The following is a 15,000-nucleotide window of genomic DNA, read 5'->3' as shown; positions in this document are numbered from 1 at the left end:
GCACTAGATGGCTTTCACGGTTTGAGGTTACACTGGATATTACAGGCCAGGTGTTAGACCCCTTTTATGGATGGATGGAGGGGGGAGTGTGTTCGTGTGTTGGTGGGCAATCTTCTTCCTCTAAAGTCAGTAACAAGATCAGGGAGGAACCCCACGGCGAGCGTACCTGATCTTGCACACTACAAAGAGCTGCAAATGGTAGCAAACCAGATAATAAAGGCAGACAAGGCAGAGCACCGACGCTGGCGTCGATAATTGCCCAAATCATGGTCTGTCAATGGATGTTTTCTTGCTCTTCCATCGTGACTGAATTTGAAATGCCCAAGACGGCACGATATCCGTTTACACGAAACCCGGGCTTTCTCAGACCTGTTTCAAGTAAAGGATGGATCATTTTCATGGAAGGCCACCCTTAAGCGCTCCGGATACATCGAACGGCACGTTCTCGATACTCGAAGCACCGCCGGTCTCCGTACGATCTTCCATTCCACCAGCGATCCCCCACTCGACCTCTTCAGCGCAGCCAATGCAGACATTCAATCCTCATCAGCTGACGATGCCGCCACCTCCACCTCCTCCAGCAACACCCAGCTCGCAAAAACCTGCGCATGCAAATACCTTTGTTCACAAGCTATACAAGTAAGGCAAATAAAAAGGATACATCTGTGCGTAAGACTGTTGCAATTAAATTTTTGCATTGTCGCACCCAAGTATGGTAGTGGACAGCCAATATCAGCATTTAATTGCATGGAATTATACCGGTTCATCGTTCATTGTTTGCAACATTATGGAGTTTTCGCGAGACGTTCTACCAAAGCATTTCAAGCACAACAACTTTTCCAGTTTTGTCCGGCAACTCAACATGTAAGTAATGTGCATGCATCCATGCCGAATCTTTTTTAATAACTGACGCGTAATAGGTACGGATTTCACAAAGTAAACAAGTCACCTCGGGGACACCGAACATTGGCAGAAAATCAGATCTGGGAGTTTTCACACCCAAAGTTTCTTCGCAACCGAGCTGATCTTTTGGATGATATAAAGAGGAAAGCCATGGAGTCGTCAGACACCGTAAGGCGGGAAGCAGGCGACTTGCATGCACACATGGCAATGATGCAAGTTGCACAGTCCGATATGATGCAGCAAATTGGACATTTATTTGAGAATTTCAACCAACTCGTCAAGGAGCTCGCTGAGACTAGAAGGAAACAGGCAGATCAACTGCAAATGATGAAGGACATGGCTCAGTATATATCTCAGCACAACGGTGGTAAGTCCTTATCTTTTGTCTGACTTTATCGATAACGAGCACATTTCTGACAGTTTACAAAATCACAGGACATTTGCCACCCGAGTTGAATATTGAGCAATTCGATCACTCTAAACAAGATCGACCTCCTTCCATATTTGTAACGTCGCACGATCATGGCAACAACGCGGCGGCGACAACCGATGCTACACATCTCCTTCACGACGTTTTTGCACCATCCCGAGGTTCCTTATCTATCCAAACGCAAAATTTGCTGCCTAGTAGATCACCCCGGCCGGATTTAGCGCCACCTTCAGCAGCAACTTCTCGATCGCACCACCACGGGAGTTTAGGCACGTTCGGAACACATTTACCCCCGAGTCCAAGCCCTAGCACTATGGTGTCAGACGACGAATCCAACTCACTGTATTCACCACACTCACCGCACACGCCCCAGCATCAGTTACAACAACAAGCATCCTCATCGAATAACCGTCTGACGCAGGCAATTGACCCATCTACACCACAACCGGCTCCTCACAACGATGCATCAACATCTTTTGGATTTCTAGAGTCGCTTGACTCGTCGTCGCACAGATAGCGATGTTGATAATTTTATAGTTAGCATTTTCTTTCTGACAAGCAGGCTTCGCCTTCCGTCCGGATTATGTCCATATGTAGTATGAATTTACTTTTCCATCATGTGTGTATGCTTCCCTATACTTGTAATATCTGAAAAAAGGAAAGAAGATAACTGTTCGTTTCGTATTAGCATTCATTTCAGTCGTGTAACATGCGATTTTGATAGCAGGCTATCTTATTTCATGCGGAGACAAGATGCATATCCCCACGGACTATAGGGGAGTGTCTATGCAAAAGAGGCAATGCACAGCGAGCAGCTGATAGTATTTTTAGTTAGCCCGCCAACATGCAGGAGATGAGAACAAGGCTTTGTAGTACCTATTGACACAAATTAGTTCTCGTTAATGCAACAAGTACCAGTAGAGAAAGAGAGTATATAGAAGAAGACAAGATAGAAAGTACGGAAATTCTAGTTTTGATTTTTCAGATGCACATGTTCAATCGCCTTACTGTCCAAGAATATCCAAAGTAAGGATATTTTTCTAAATAAGAATGTGGCTGCATAACCTCTTAAGGTTTGCAAGGTACATAGCAACACAACACAGATTTATGTCGTGCAAAGTCTGCTATTTTTTTTCGATTTCCGTTTTGCAACGAATCCATGTTGTCTTATAAATGGAGTCTGCATTGTTCATCTTTGCAACCTACAAACCTCCTTACTTTTGTCTTCTTTTCCGCTGCTACTGCTTGCGAGAAGACAAAAACTTTGTTTACCCCCTAACCTTTCCTTTCCCTTGACTAGTCAGACGACGACTATCCCGACACGTTCTTTCTTTCTTTCTGTTGCAAGCAAGAAGCATGAAGATATTCGGCATCCTTGGCCTCACGGCGACCCTGATGCTGAGCACGTCATCTGTCGTGTCAGCCAAACAGCATATCGATCTACCTGAAGGTGGCGCACGGTACATTCCCGGCCGCTATGTTGTCGAATTTTCAGGAACAGATGTCAAAAACGACGTTACAAAGCTCTTTGACAGCATCAAAAAGGATTTCAAAGACGCAAAGCTCTCGTTAGCCGACTCGTACGCGCATGAATTGTTTTACGGTGCATCAATCCAGGTCGACAATCTCGGCGAGTATACCTCCAGCGGCATCTCGGCCATGAGCGAAGACAGTAATGGTCTGGGCGACATTGTCGAATCCATCATTTCTCAGGCTCACGTATCCGGCGTCTACCCTGTTCGAGTTATTCCTCGCCCTAACCTCGTCCCCATGGTTGCCAGCGGCGGTGACGGAACCGACTACTCGCAACTCATCCCTCACGCCATGACCCAGGTCGACAAGGTGCACAAGGAGCTCAAGAATACCGGCAAGGGCATCGTTGTTGGCGTTATCGACAGTGGTGTGGACTACAGGCATCCTGCTCTCGGCGGCGGTTTCGGTCCTGGCCACAAGATTGCCTATGGCTACGACTTGGTCGGTGATGACTACAGCTCCGAGTCTGGTAACCCGCCCAAGCCCGGCCCTACTCCTCTCGACAACTGTGGTGCAGCTTCCGGCGCCTCCGGTAAGTACTTCTGGCACGCGGCGGTAAAATGCAAATCAGGCGAGACTGACCCGAGGATCCACCCCTATTTCTGTAGGTCACGGCACCCACGTCTCTGGTATCATTGCTGGCAAGGCTGATGTAAGTTTTATCTGACTGCGTCTGTTTGCATGTGATAAGGCAGCACTAACTCCTGTTTTATTATTTCAGAACTTCACCGGCGTTGCTCCTGATGCAACTCTCGGCATGTGGCGTGTATTTGGCTGCAACGGCTCCACTGGCGACGATATCATCATGAAGGCTATGATTGCTGCCTACGACGCCGGCGTCGACATCATCTCCATGAGTCTTGGTGATAACAGCGGCTGGTCTGAAGCGCCCACCGCTGTGCTTGGCCAACGTATTGCAAAGAAGGGCATTCCTGGTACGTTATCCTGCAATTCAACCATGCATACGTTGTACTAAAAAGTTATCCTTAGTCGTTGTTGCCGCCTCCAACTCTGGTGAATACGGCGCAGAGACCCTTGGTTCCCCTACAACCGGCCACGGTGTATTGTCCGTTGCATCCGTTGACAATGACTACTATCTTGTTCAGTACTTTACCTCTAGTGCTTCATCCTCTAAATACGGCAAGTCATCTCTTTCCTTGAACAATAGTAAAAAAATGGTATTAACATGTTCGTCCTACAGTCTACCAGATCAGCAGCCCGAGCGTCGGCAATATGCCAAAGGCTCAAGTCGCAGCTGGTGACAAGAACGTTGGCAGCTCCTCTGATGCCTGCACGGCATCCAACGTCCCCAGCGACATCAAGGGCAAGATTGCTCTTGTGAAGCGCGGTTCTTGTACCTTTGATGTCAAGTCTGCAAACGTTGCCAAGGCCGGTGCAGTTGGTTTGCTTGTCTACAACAGCGAGCAAGATCAAGCCTTCGCTCCATCCACCCCTGCTTCCAAGATCCCCGTTGCTGGTATCTCCATCTCCACAGGCAAAGCTATCCTCGAGCAGATCAAGGCCGGCAAGGCTGTCACGCTCGAGTTTGATCCCGTTGCTAAAATCGCCAAATACCCAACCGGTAACACCGTTTCTTCCTTCTCCAGCGTCGGCCCTACCTACGAAAACGACCTCAAGCCTGAAATTGCCGGTATCGGTGGTTTCGTCTACTCTACTCTGCCTCTTTACCTCGGCGGCTGGGGCGTCATGAGCGGCACCTCCATGGCCACTCCTTACGTGTCAGGTTCCATTGCCTTGTACTTGAAGTCTCTCGATGGCAAGAAGAAGTCGCCTGCATTCATCTCGGAACAGTTTGAAAACTACGCTACTCAGCTCCTCCATGAAAACGGTGCCTCTGGTATCGATACACCCCTCCGCCAAGGAGCTGGTCTCGTTCAAGGTACGTATGCAGTAACGTGATTTAAGCAGCAACAACAGTAACAGGATCATACTAACCATATAATTTACATTACAGTTTACGACACTATTCTTCAGGGTGGCCACGTCTCTCCCGGCAAGATCAGCTTCAACGACACCAACACTAAGGATTACATCCGCCACACTTTGACTGTCAAGAACTTTGGTAAGACCACTGCTACCTACAACGTTGTCAACAATGTGTCTGTTGCTTTGGTACCCTACGACGTTGACAAGAGCGGCTATGAGTTCATTGAGCCCGCCGGATTCTCGTCTGCCGTCAGTGCCAAGCTCAAGTTCTCCAAGACCAAGTTCACTTTGAAGCCTGGTGCTTCCACCAAGGTCACTGTCACCGTCACGCCTCCCAAGAGCGACCCCTCCAAGCACATTATGTACGGCGGCTTTGTCCAGTTCCAGAGCAAGCAGGTCAAGGATATCTCCGTCCCCTACTTTGGTATTGTCGGCAAGCAGCATGAACTGCCTCTATTCAACCAGAACTCGACCTTCATCGCAGATGCTGAGTTGACTACTGCTTACGGCTATGACGATACGTTCGTTTTCAAGCGCGGCGACAACAACACCCAGCCTATCATCATCTACAGCCTCTACACCGGCACTGCTCACATCACCGCCGAGTTGTACACCGAGAAGGGCAAGCGTCTCGGTTTGGCCCAAACTGGATTGGACTACATCCCCCGCAACTCTGGCGAGTACCCATACTCCCAGCTCCCATGGGATGGTACTTACACACCCACCATCTTCGATTTCCCTCTTCCCTTCACCCTCAACGCTCCCAAGGGTACCTACAGAATCAAGTGGACTGGTCTCAGATTGCTCGGTAACCCCAAGAACAAGAAGGACCTGGAAACTTGGGAGTCTTGCCTTATCAAGATTGAGTAAAAACTAAGATAGAGGCATACTTGTATGAGTATTGTTCGTGTACTGTCTAGTTATTCATTTTTTACAATCTATAGCACACATACTGGTGCGTTTCTAATTGACGTGCCATGCACCTCTGTTTATTTCAGCTAACTGAAATACCTCAAATAATAAAAAAATTACGATGGAAAAAAGATCAACATTGGTGTTGAGTGGCAGGCACATCATTGACAGGAATGATATAAGGTAGCTAACAAGGCAGACAGCGCTTTTGTCAAATCGGATCAATTCCCTGGAAAACCAAAAGAAACAAGAACGATATTATTTTGATACAGTGCCTAAATGCAACAGCTTCGTGCGTTTCGGAGTCTGATGAACACGGCCGATCGTGCACGGACTTGACCAACTTGCTCGCGTTGCAACCGACCGTCGCGAATGTAGAAACAGGTATAGGGAGACTAAAAGTTAAGCGTTTATTGTTAGAGATTCCTTATGTTTGATGCGACTGAATAGCAATGAAGAATAATAGTACTTTGCTGCTGTCTAACGGGTTGGATTTGCATGAATCTGGCATCGACACGTACCCGTTGATTACTGTTTCGACCGGAAGTTCATCATCAGGCTTCTATGTATATACCAGACTCAAAATATGATAGTTTCATGATCTATTGAGAGGGGTGTAGATGGTAATGGAGCAGTGCTGAACAATGGCGTGGTGGGCATGGTGCATGAGTGCAGTATTCCAAAATGAAAGTGAATACAGGCAGGCTCATTGCAGGAACTGTTCCTTCTCTTTCACTTGTGTGACTCTTTGAGATCCTCTTGCTCTTACTGAGTAATGAGTGTCTCTTGAGGTTGGTTGTCCTCCGAGTTACCAGTCGCTCTTGAGATCCATGCCCTTACTGGGTACTGCTCCCAACACATCGTACTCTTACGAGTACTGAGTGTCTTTTCGTGCTCCTGAGATGCCGTCCTGTTAATAAAGTATAGAGTGCGGCTCTTGTGCATTGGTTGGTCCGCGTGCTCTTATTGGGCACTGAATGTCCTTTTAGTGTTATAATCCTTTGGTGTATATTTTGCTCTTGAAGCCCTCGCACTGATGACAATGGGGCTCTGAATGCCCCACCATAATCTGAGCGCGAGCTACAAGACCTAATCTTGTCTTTAGGTATCAAGTATCGCAGAGTTCCAGTATAGTTTTAGACGTAATAGCTAGAATTTCTCCTTTTTTTCCCAGTGTGAATAAACTTGGCATTATGCACCTCAGGACTGAGCATGTTTGTTTAGTTTGAGTCTGCGTTTTGTACTGACGCTTGATATTTGTTCACAATCTAATGGTGCATACACAGACTCTTGGGTTCTTTTTATTGGAGCAAGATATTTGTCCTTTTCTACTCGTCGGCCAAAGCGACACATTCAATTTCAACAGCGGCATCCTTGGGCAAGCGGGCAACTTGGATGCAGCTACGAGCAGGGAGCTCCTTGAAGAACTGGAGTAAGGTTCCTCTACGTTAGTCAATCTGCCATTTATCGTGCAAAAATGTATTTCTTTGTTACGTACAGTGGCGTAGACTTCATTGACAGCATTGAAGTCGTTCATGTCTCTCAAAAAGACGGTGGTCTTGAGGACCTTGTCGAGGCTGGAGCCGGAGGCCTTGAGGATCTCGCCCATGTTGGTCAAAGCCTGGCGAGTTTCAGCCTGGACGCCTTGGGCCATGGCACCTTTTTACATATTGTAGTTAAACTCTCCAGCTCTTGCAACTTTGTTCATTTCTTTCTTCCTTACCGGTCTCGGGATCAAGACCAAGGGAGCCAGAGGTATAGACGATACCGTTGACCTTGGTTGCCTGGGCTATAATTCGGGAAAGTCGTCGTGAGAAAATAGCGCTCGGTTGGTTTGCGTGTCAAAAATAATCCAGCGCGCGTGTTCTCGAACTTACAGTAAGGACCGAGGGCAGCGGGAGCCTTGTTGGTTTCTACAAGAGACTGTTGTCAGTGACATTGCGCGCGTCGCATTCCGCCGATGGACTTACGAGGACGAGTGATGGTGGACATGTTTCGCAAAAGCTGTAAACGAAGAGCACGAGTACTGATCATCTCTCTACTTTTTTTGCGGTTCCGAAAAAAAAGCAGTGCTGAAATTGCCGACGACTCTGTCAAAAATCCGTTTTCTCGCGTCTGTCCTTTTAAGGCCACGCACCTCGGGCAGCGAACGGACGACCAGGAGTCCCAAATCTTGATAAAGTTTGCGTTTAATCCAATGTGTTGCTGGCTATTTTGGCATGCTGAAATTGCAATCCGTTCCTGGCCTTACAACGCACTGCTTGATGATATGATTGCCTTTTAAACTAAAAATTTATGCAATTATTACTAAGAGAAAGGGAAGACCATGAATGGGGGTCCGTTCAGAGCCAATGGGATATTTTTGTTTCTGTCAGATCCTCGGTTCGTTCGCACGCACTTTTTTCTTTGAGCCCAGCCCGCTCGAGTCAGCCAGCAGTGAAGAAATTCTTTGCTCGTTCTCCCCCTGTCAGCACCACTTTTTATCCGAGGAATGACGCTTGCAATGACAGGAAGAATCGTCTGTGCCTCGCTGTTCCTTCCCTATACTGTCGACTTTGAACTTTCTCGGGACAAGAAGTCTCGCTTGACCGTCAGCAGCGCTGCTGCACCGCACACGGCCGAGTCTATTCCTCCTCCTCCTGCTCCTGCCGCTAACACAAACGGATCAGCAACACCACCTGCGGTCGTGCCACCACCGCTAGCAGCAGCGGCCAATGTACCCAACCTCATTGACAGTCTAGCAGCACAACAACCTGGCACCGCCAACAAGCCAGCGAAAACGACCGAGTCTGCTGTCACGACTGAAGAGGAGAAACTTTTTGACTTTAAACAGCCAGAACAGCTCGTGCAACCGAGAAGTAAAATGCAGCGTGAACAAGAACTGCGCAAACTGGCACCCTTGTCTGTATCGATGCACCAACTCCATCGACGACGCCCTTCGCTGGACAGCGCGACAGTTTTCGACAATGCGCCGTGGACGGTAAAGCCGTCGATTGCTGGCAACATTGGTTTGTGGAATGCCATCAATTCGATCCGCGACAACCGGAGGGAGCAGTGCGTATGGATTGGTACACTAGGGATGCCTACCGACCCTCTATCTCGTCAAACCCGCGAAAAGATCCGAACAACCTTCATTATGGAGCACGATTGTTACCCAATCATGCCATCTGATGCTGAATTTGAAGGCCATTACAACCAATACTGCAAGCAGGTACACAATGGGAACAAAATGCCGCTACCGCACGGCATATTTTTTTAGCGCGTTTCACGTTTGAGGCTAAATTGCTCACTCACTCAATCACAGATACTCTGGCCATATTTTCACTATGTTGTCCAAGACGACTTGCAAAACATGATGTTCAAAGAGAATGCCTGGGAAGCATACAAGTCACTCAACGAACGCTTTGCGGACGAGATTGTTGCGAATTATCGTGAAAATGACATCAGTAAGATATCAGCATGACCCATTTTAGCATATTGATTAACGCTGGCTCGCTTTCTCGGTTTAAAGTTTGGGTCAATGATTATCACTTGATGCTTCTTCCTGGAATGTTACGGAAACGACTCCCGCGTGCGGTTATCGGATTCTTCCTCCATATACCATTCCCTAGCTCTGAGCTTTTCCGCTGCTTGCCCAGTAAGTGATATATCACGGTTTGTGTTCGGTATGGCATATATCAATACAAATATCTTTTTAGCACGAAAGCAACTATTGGAAGGCATACTAGGAGCTGATCTCGTGGGATTCCAAACATATTCCTTTGCTCGCCATTTTCTACAAACTTGCTCTCGCATATTGTCAGTGGATGCCACACCTACAGGCATCCAACTGGATTCCCACTATGTGTCTGTTAGAATATACCCCATTGGTATCGATATTACCACTCTCAACAAGAAAAGGTCAGCTCAGCCACGGTGATGTCGATGATGAACAAAAGATGAATGAAACTCACAAATATTATATCTAGATCCGCACCTGAAGTACTACGATCAATTGACATGCTTAAAGAAAAGTATGCTGGAAAAAAGCTTATTGTTGCTCGAGACAAGCTGGATTACGTCAAAGGCGTACGGCAAAAGATGCTCGCTTTTGAGCAGTTTCTCATTCGCCACCCTGAATGGCGTGGAAAGGTTAGAAAAAGAAGCAGTTCACATATACAGGAATACTAAGTCAAGAACACCAACAACAACAATTATTGTTGCCATTGTTACTAAAGGTTGTACTCATCCAAATTGCGTTATCTACGGCCGAGGGCAACGAGCTTCGCGCGCATATATCCGACGTTGTGGCTCGCGTCAACTCGAAATTTAGCAACATTTCCTATCAGCCCATTGTATTTCTTCATCAGGACATTTCATTTTCTCAATACCTTGCATTACTCACAGCTGCAGACGTCTCATTAATTACTCCACTCCGTGACGGCATGAACCTGACTTCGCATGAATATATTGTCTGTCAAGAAAATAATTACGGTCCGCTGATCCTAAGTGAGGCAAGTGGTGCAGCAGCAGCCTTGTTCGAGAAGAAGAAGAATGTTGAATTTACTTTGGTACATAATTTATATAGTTCACGGGCACCTATGGAAGCTTCGGCGCTTGCTTGCGTGTCAATCCGTGGGATCTTCGAGTACGTTTTACACAAACATGGACGAGATATTTGCCACGGCACGTTCTAAATTTTTGTTTGCACGTAGCAAGTAGGAAACGCGATCCACGAAGCTTTATCCATGAGCGAGGAAGAAAAAGCAAGCCGTTGGAAGGTAAGATAAGATCGTCTAAGTATAGGCGCAGCTGCTTTGGATTAACATTCACATGTCTTCAGGAATTATATAAAAGTATTGTCACTAATTCAGGTATGCTATGCTGGAAAAGAGATAATGTTTACATTTCACAGAGTTATTCACCGTGATGGTGTATTTAGCTCAAAATTTCTGCACCAGCATCATTTCTGAACTATCCGCAGTACGGTTTTCATGCACGAGTGGATGCAAAAAGCAATACAGCTGACTCAGGTGAACTTGTTAGATCCGCAATGACCATACCCACCGCGTCCCAGCGCAGATACCCATGCTTGATCTCAATGTTGTCGCAAATGCTTTCAAGGCGAGCAAGAAACCACTGTACGGTGATCGTATAGAAGTTTTCTCTTCTTTTTTTGCACTAGCAATTAATCAATCTTATTAGATTCCTTTTTGACTATGGCGGTACACTTATTCCGCACGGATCACAGGCGGGCGGAAACGATCTCGAGCGGCTCAGGAGCGTGTTGGGCCAACTCACGCAGAAAAGCGCAGTGTATGTGATTTCCGGTCGCACAAAAGCCAGCATCGAACGCGATCTAGAGGATGTGCCAAATCTGGGATTAGCCGCAGAAAACGGGTTCCATCTCAAGCCGCGCGGCGAACCATGGAAAAAGCTGTTTACAAACGTGGACTTGTCGTGGATGCCGGCTGTCAAGGAGGTATGAACTGGGAAAAAAGATAAAGGCCACATTTGCTAATGAATTGCCGCCAGATATTCCAATATTACACGGAACGCACGCCTGGTTCTCGAATTGAGACAAAGGATATATCGATCGTGTGGCATTATCGCTCAAGCACAGGCCACGATACTCAGTTTGCGTGCGTATATATGTCGTTGGTTTTTTCTAAACATCTGGTACCACTAACACACTTTATTTTTTCAGTGCCTGGCAGGCGGCCGAGTGTCAAAACCACATTGCTGACTCTGTTAACAAGAACTTTGCTGTGCACGCAGTGACGGGCAGAACAACGATCGAGGTACGTTGCTATTGTGGCTTCATTGATCGAGAAAACCTAAAACATTATCTCCGTAGGTCCTGCCGCATGACATCAACAAGAGCGCGATAGCTAACCGTATTTTGTCTGACATCCAACCGGATTTCGTTCTATCGATCGGTGACGACCGCATGGATGAAGATATGTTTGCTTTCCTTAACAAGCAAAAGATCCCGAACGTTGTTACCTGCACTGTGGGCGCACGCAGCACTGAGGCAAAGTATCGCGTACCGAATGTGCAAAGCGTTTTGGATGCTTTGGAGAATCTCGTTGCACTGTAAAGAGTATGACCAGAAGCATGCAATAAAAACATTAGCAAAATTTTGAAGGAAGCCTAAATCTATCTTTACAAATGATTTACATATGTGAACATCGCTTTCTTTGTTAATAAGATTTCAGTACAACACAGTAGTAGCCTGGTAATATATATGTATCATATAGTATACATGAGCCAAAGATGAAGGAAGGGGTATATGAGATGCGATGAATCTTTGTACGACAGTCAATTTAGACATTTTGTCGTTCGTGAACGGAGGGTGGGTTTGATATTGGTAAGTACAGGGTACTATCTTCATGATTATCTTGCCGTTGTTCCAAGGATGGTGATTTCAAGTCCTGCCTTGCCGACGACGATGTCCCGTTGTTATGCTTTGACGGAGCAGAGTGGATATCATCTGGTGTGATGATGGTAATGGCCGTTTGACGCGGTCGGGTGGTTGCATAGATACCATTGTTTCCATTTTCGCCACCGCCATCAGGATGCTGCCTCCTGTCGATTTCTGTGATACCAACTTCTGCACCGTCATTGGTCTTTACGCGTTTCCGGAAAAGCTCTTGACTGTTGCGGAACGTGATGCTGTTCGCGGACAGGCTGCTCTTTGTCAAGGTGCGCTTCGTAAACGTGCCAATGTGGAACAGAGGTACTGTGATACCGTGCACGATCACGGAGGCAAGAACCATAAAGTACACGATAGGCTCGACAACAGCTCGTGCGTGTGCATGCGGTCCATCTGTTTCCAGATTTTCGATAGCCACGGTGTAGTAAAAGATCTATGCAAAAGGATGGGGCCGTTTAGAGAGCCTAGGAAACTAACGTATGGACTAGTGTTATCAATAAGACTTACTGCACCGACACCGATGGGACCAAACCAGCCTGTAAAAAGCGCCTGCCTCCAGTTATTCAAGGCTGGAATCCATTTATATGTAGCAATGACGAACGGCAATCGGCGTAGGAAAAGCACAAGAATAGCAAGTACAACCAGACGCCACGCTGTCATTTGCAGCGACGAATCGCCAAACAAAGACCAAGGCATAGTGGCTCCAATGTACACAAAGATGCTCAGGTTGAGCAACATATCGATAACCTAATTTACCTTAATGTGAGTTTTACATATCGTAAAAAAAATTGTCTTTATCGTTTACCTCCATAAGATGAGCATCCTCGGTTTCTTTTCTGAACCAGTCATCCCAGGTAAACGAGTTGCCGGCAATGAAGCACGCGAGCAAATCATCGCTTCCAATCAAGGATACTCCACCTAAGAGGAAGAGCTATCATAAAGAAAAAAGAACTATTAGAGCCGCCAACGGTTCGTATAACGTTCTTTAAAAAAGAGACTTACAGCCAGCGCAATCGAGTATACCAGGAACGACTCCTTGTCAATGAGGTTGCGTTGTTCAGCAAATTTTAGCAGTTTCCGAGCAATATAGCCGACGACGAAACCAATAACAATCGACAGGAGGATTTGAAAAGCCATGATCCAGTAGGCCCAGCGGCCGATGGCGGCACCCACCGATTTTTGCATAAGGTAGATGGCCAAGAACAAGAACGGGTAGCCGAGGCCGTCATTAGCGCCGCTCTCGGCAGAGATGAGGTTGCGCACGTTGGGAGGCACGCGTTCCTCGGCAAACTTTCCTTGGACGATCGAGTTGGCTAGTACCTAAGCGTCCCTGTAAGTAAAGCAACAATAAAATATCACGCGCGGAGCCAGTAAAGTAGTATGTATGTACCGGATCAGTTGGCGTGAAGCATGAAGCTACCATGAGGGATTCAAGCTGTTAAAACACATGATTTAAAGATGAGTTTGGTAATTCCTTCGAATTTGCATGCATGTTTTGATACTCACAAAGTTGAGCCCGGGGATCATGGCCCACACCAGCAGACCGCTGACTATCCACATATAGATCATCCCTGGGATCAGCAGCATAAACAAGGACCAGAATTCCTTGCGCAGGTACGCTTTGGGCAGAGCCACGCCGGCTGCCATGACCTGAATAGTAGTTAAAGGATTACTATGCATGGCAAAGATATCTCGAGTTTCTATTGTGCTAACCTGAATGCCAATGACAACGCGGCAAAATTCACGTGTGAATATCTCTTCTGAGCCCCACGTCTCCACATTGATAAAGTTCGCGCACAGTGGCCCGAATATGATTCCGCATACAATAGCAACGGCTGTTATTCGGATAGTTACATTGTTAGTTTGGCGTGGGTTGTGATGATGATCTAAGACTGGGCATCCTACAGGCTTCGGAAAGATATAGCCTTTCCTTAATAGTGAGCGATGACAATCCGAAAAGCAGGATGAAGCCGCCCAGAATAGCGAGCGCGGCGGACAGAGGAACTAGAGCCATTGAGCAGTGAAGAGCTTCCTTTTTGCCGTCGTTGCTTTTCTTCCTTGTTTGTTAAATTTGTATCGAAAGAAGAGAAAACTGAGTTGCGGCAAAGAGAGCGACTCGCTCTATAAAGGAACAGGAGATGCTTATACACGATCAAATTTTTTATTAAGAAGGATTTTGACGGAACTTTAACAAACACACACAAGCGCTCCGGAGCCGAAGCACTTGTCATTGTTGGAGTGCGCGATTTTTGCCAACTCCGAACAGTTGCCTAATTCGTATAGGGTCGACGATGCTGGGCGTTACACATGGCTGCACGTTGGAGGGAGAGATCGCCCGTTCACCACCTCCTCCTCCAACAACAACGCCTGCGACCTCGACTTGCTTGCGGAATGTGATATGCCCAATCGATAACGATGGGCATCCAACTGAGCTATTTGTGCTAGATCGCTCTATCATTTTTGGAAAAGTTAGTACTACCCATCCATGATGAAACATATTACTTTACTGTCGTTTTGTTTCCGTTACTGCTTATTTCTTTTTCCAAATCATGCAGAAATGTTTTGGTCAAATGTAGACATGCGCTACTGTAAGCAGCAGCAGCAGTAACAGATGATCATGCATGCATCCCCCACTGTAAACAGTTGTGGCAAGTAAGAAGGAGGAGGAGCAGGTTTTCCTTCCCGGCCATCTTCGGCATACATCGAAGAAAATTTTCGCGACCAACTGTAAGACGCAGCAAGAGATAGACACACACAGAGAGAGAGGGAGACCGCTCGCACCGCTCGCATCGCCGCCGATTCATCATCATCATTATCATCATCATCAAATCTTTTCTTCTTCTTCGCAAGAGCGCCAAGG

General features: G+C 46.8%; 5 protein-coding genes across 5 annotated transcripts; 3 read left to right on the top strand and 2 right to left on the bottom strand.

Moving 5' to 3' along the window:
- Positions 1 to 385: 385 nt before the first annotated feature.
- Positions 386 to 1,850, top strand: VTP01DRAFT_1819 (uncharacterized protein; the record flags this gene model as incomplete). The annotated part of the gene is made up of 4 exons (XM_069380211.1): positions 386 to 639; positions 712 to 864; positions 921 to 1,270; positions 1,339 to 1,850. The coding sequence occupies 4 exons, from the start codon at positions 386 to 388 to the stop codon at positions 1,848 to 1,850; spliced, it is 1,269 nt and encodes a 422-aa protein (XP_069238243.1).
- An 839-nt stretch (positions 1,851 to 2,689) lies between these two features.
- Positions 2,690 to 5,683, top strand: VTP01DRAFT_1818 (uncharacterized protein; the record flags this gene model as incomplete). The annotated part of the gene is made up of 6 exons (XM_069380210.1): positions 2,690 to 3,398; positions 3,475 to 3,518; positions 3,588 to 3,801; positions 3,857 to 4,006; positions 4,068 to 4,766; positions 4,842 to 5,683. 6 exons carry the CDS (start codon positions 2,690 to 2,692, stop codon positions 5,681 to 5,683), a joined length of 2,658 nt encoding a protein of 885 aa, XP_069238242.1.
- A 1,370-nt stretch (positions 5,684 to 7,053) lies between these two features.
- VTP01DRAFT_1817 (uncharacterized protein) lies at positions 7,054 to 7,759 on the bottom strand (the record flags this gene model as incomplete). The annotated part of the gene is made up of 5 exons (XM_069380209.1): positions 7,054 to 7,152; positions 7,224 to 7,384; positions 7,449 to 7,514; positions 7,603 to 7,638; positions 7,696 to 7,759. The coding sequence occupies 5 exons, from the start codon at positions 7,757 to 7,759 to the stop codon at positions 7,054 to 7,056; spliced, it is 426 nt and encodes a 141-aa protein (XP_069238241.1).
- A 457-nt stretch (positions 7,760 to 8,216) lies between these two features.
- VTP01DRAFT_1816 (uncharacterized protein) lies at positions 8,217 to 11,804 on the top strand (the record flags this gene model as incomplete). Its single annotated transcript, XM_069380208.1, has 15 exons — positions 8,217 to 8,936; positions 9,030 to 9,171; positions 9,237 to 9,362; positions 9,424 to 9,625; positions 9,694 to 9,856; positions 9,943 to 10,218; positions 10,293 to 10,352; positions 10,420 to 10,485; positions 10,548 to 10,578; positions 10,647 to 10,687; positions 10,751 to 10,845; positions 10,910 to 11,186; positions 11,240 to 11,346; positions 11,412 to 11,505; positions 11,562 to 11,804. 15 exons carry the CDS (start codon positions 8,217 to 8,219, stop codon positions 11,802 to 11,804), a joined length of 2,643 nt encoding a protein of 880 aa, XP_069238240.1.
- A 226-nt stretch (positions 11,805 to 12,030) lies between these two features.
- VTP01DRAFT_1815 (uncharacterized protein) lies at positions 12,031 to 14,154 on the bottom strand (the record flags this gene model as incomplete). The annotated part of the gene is made up of 8 exons (XM_069380207.1): positions 12,031 to 12,573; positions 12,648 to 12,887; positions 12,946 to 13,071; positions 13,143 to 13,460; positions 13,531 to 13,575; positions 13,647 to 13,790; positions 13,854 to 13,975; positions 14,046 to 14,154. The coding sequence occupies 8 exons, from the start codon at positions 14,152 to 14,154 to the stop codon at positions 12,031 to 12,033; spliced, it is 1,647 nt and encodes a 548-aa protein (XP_069238239.1).
- Positions 14,155 to 15,000: the final 846 nt, after the last annotated feature.

The sequence above is a fragment of the Rhizomucor pusillus genome (genome assembly GCF_041956525.1).
Source record: "Rhizomucor pusillus strain CBS 183.67 unplaced genomic scaffold VTP01scaffold_11, whole genome shotgun sequence".
Taxonomy (NCBI): domain Eukaryota; kingdom Fungi; phylum Mucoromycota; class Mucoromycetes; order Mucorales; family Lichtheimiaceae; genus Rhizomucor; species Rhizomucor pusillus.
This window is presented reverse-complemented; position numbering and strand designations above follow the sequence as displayed.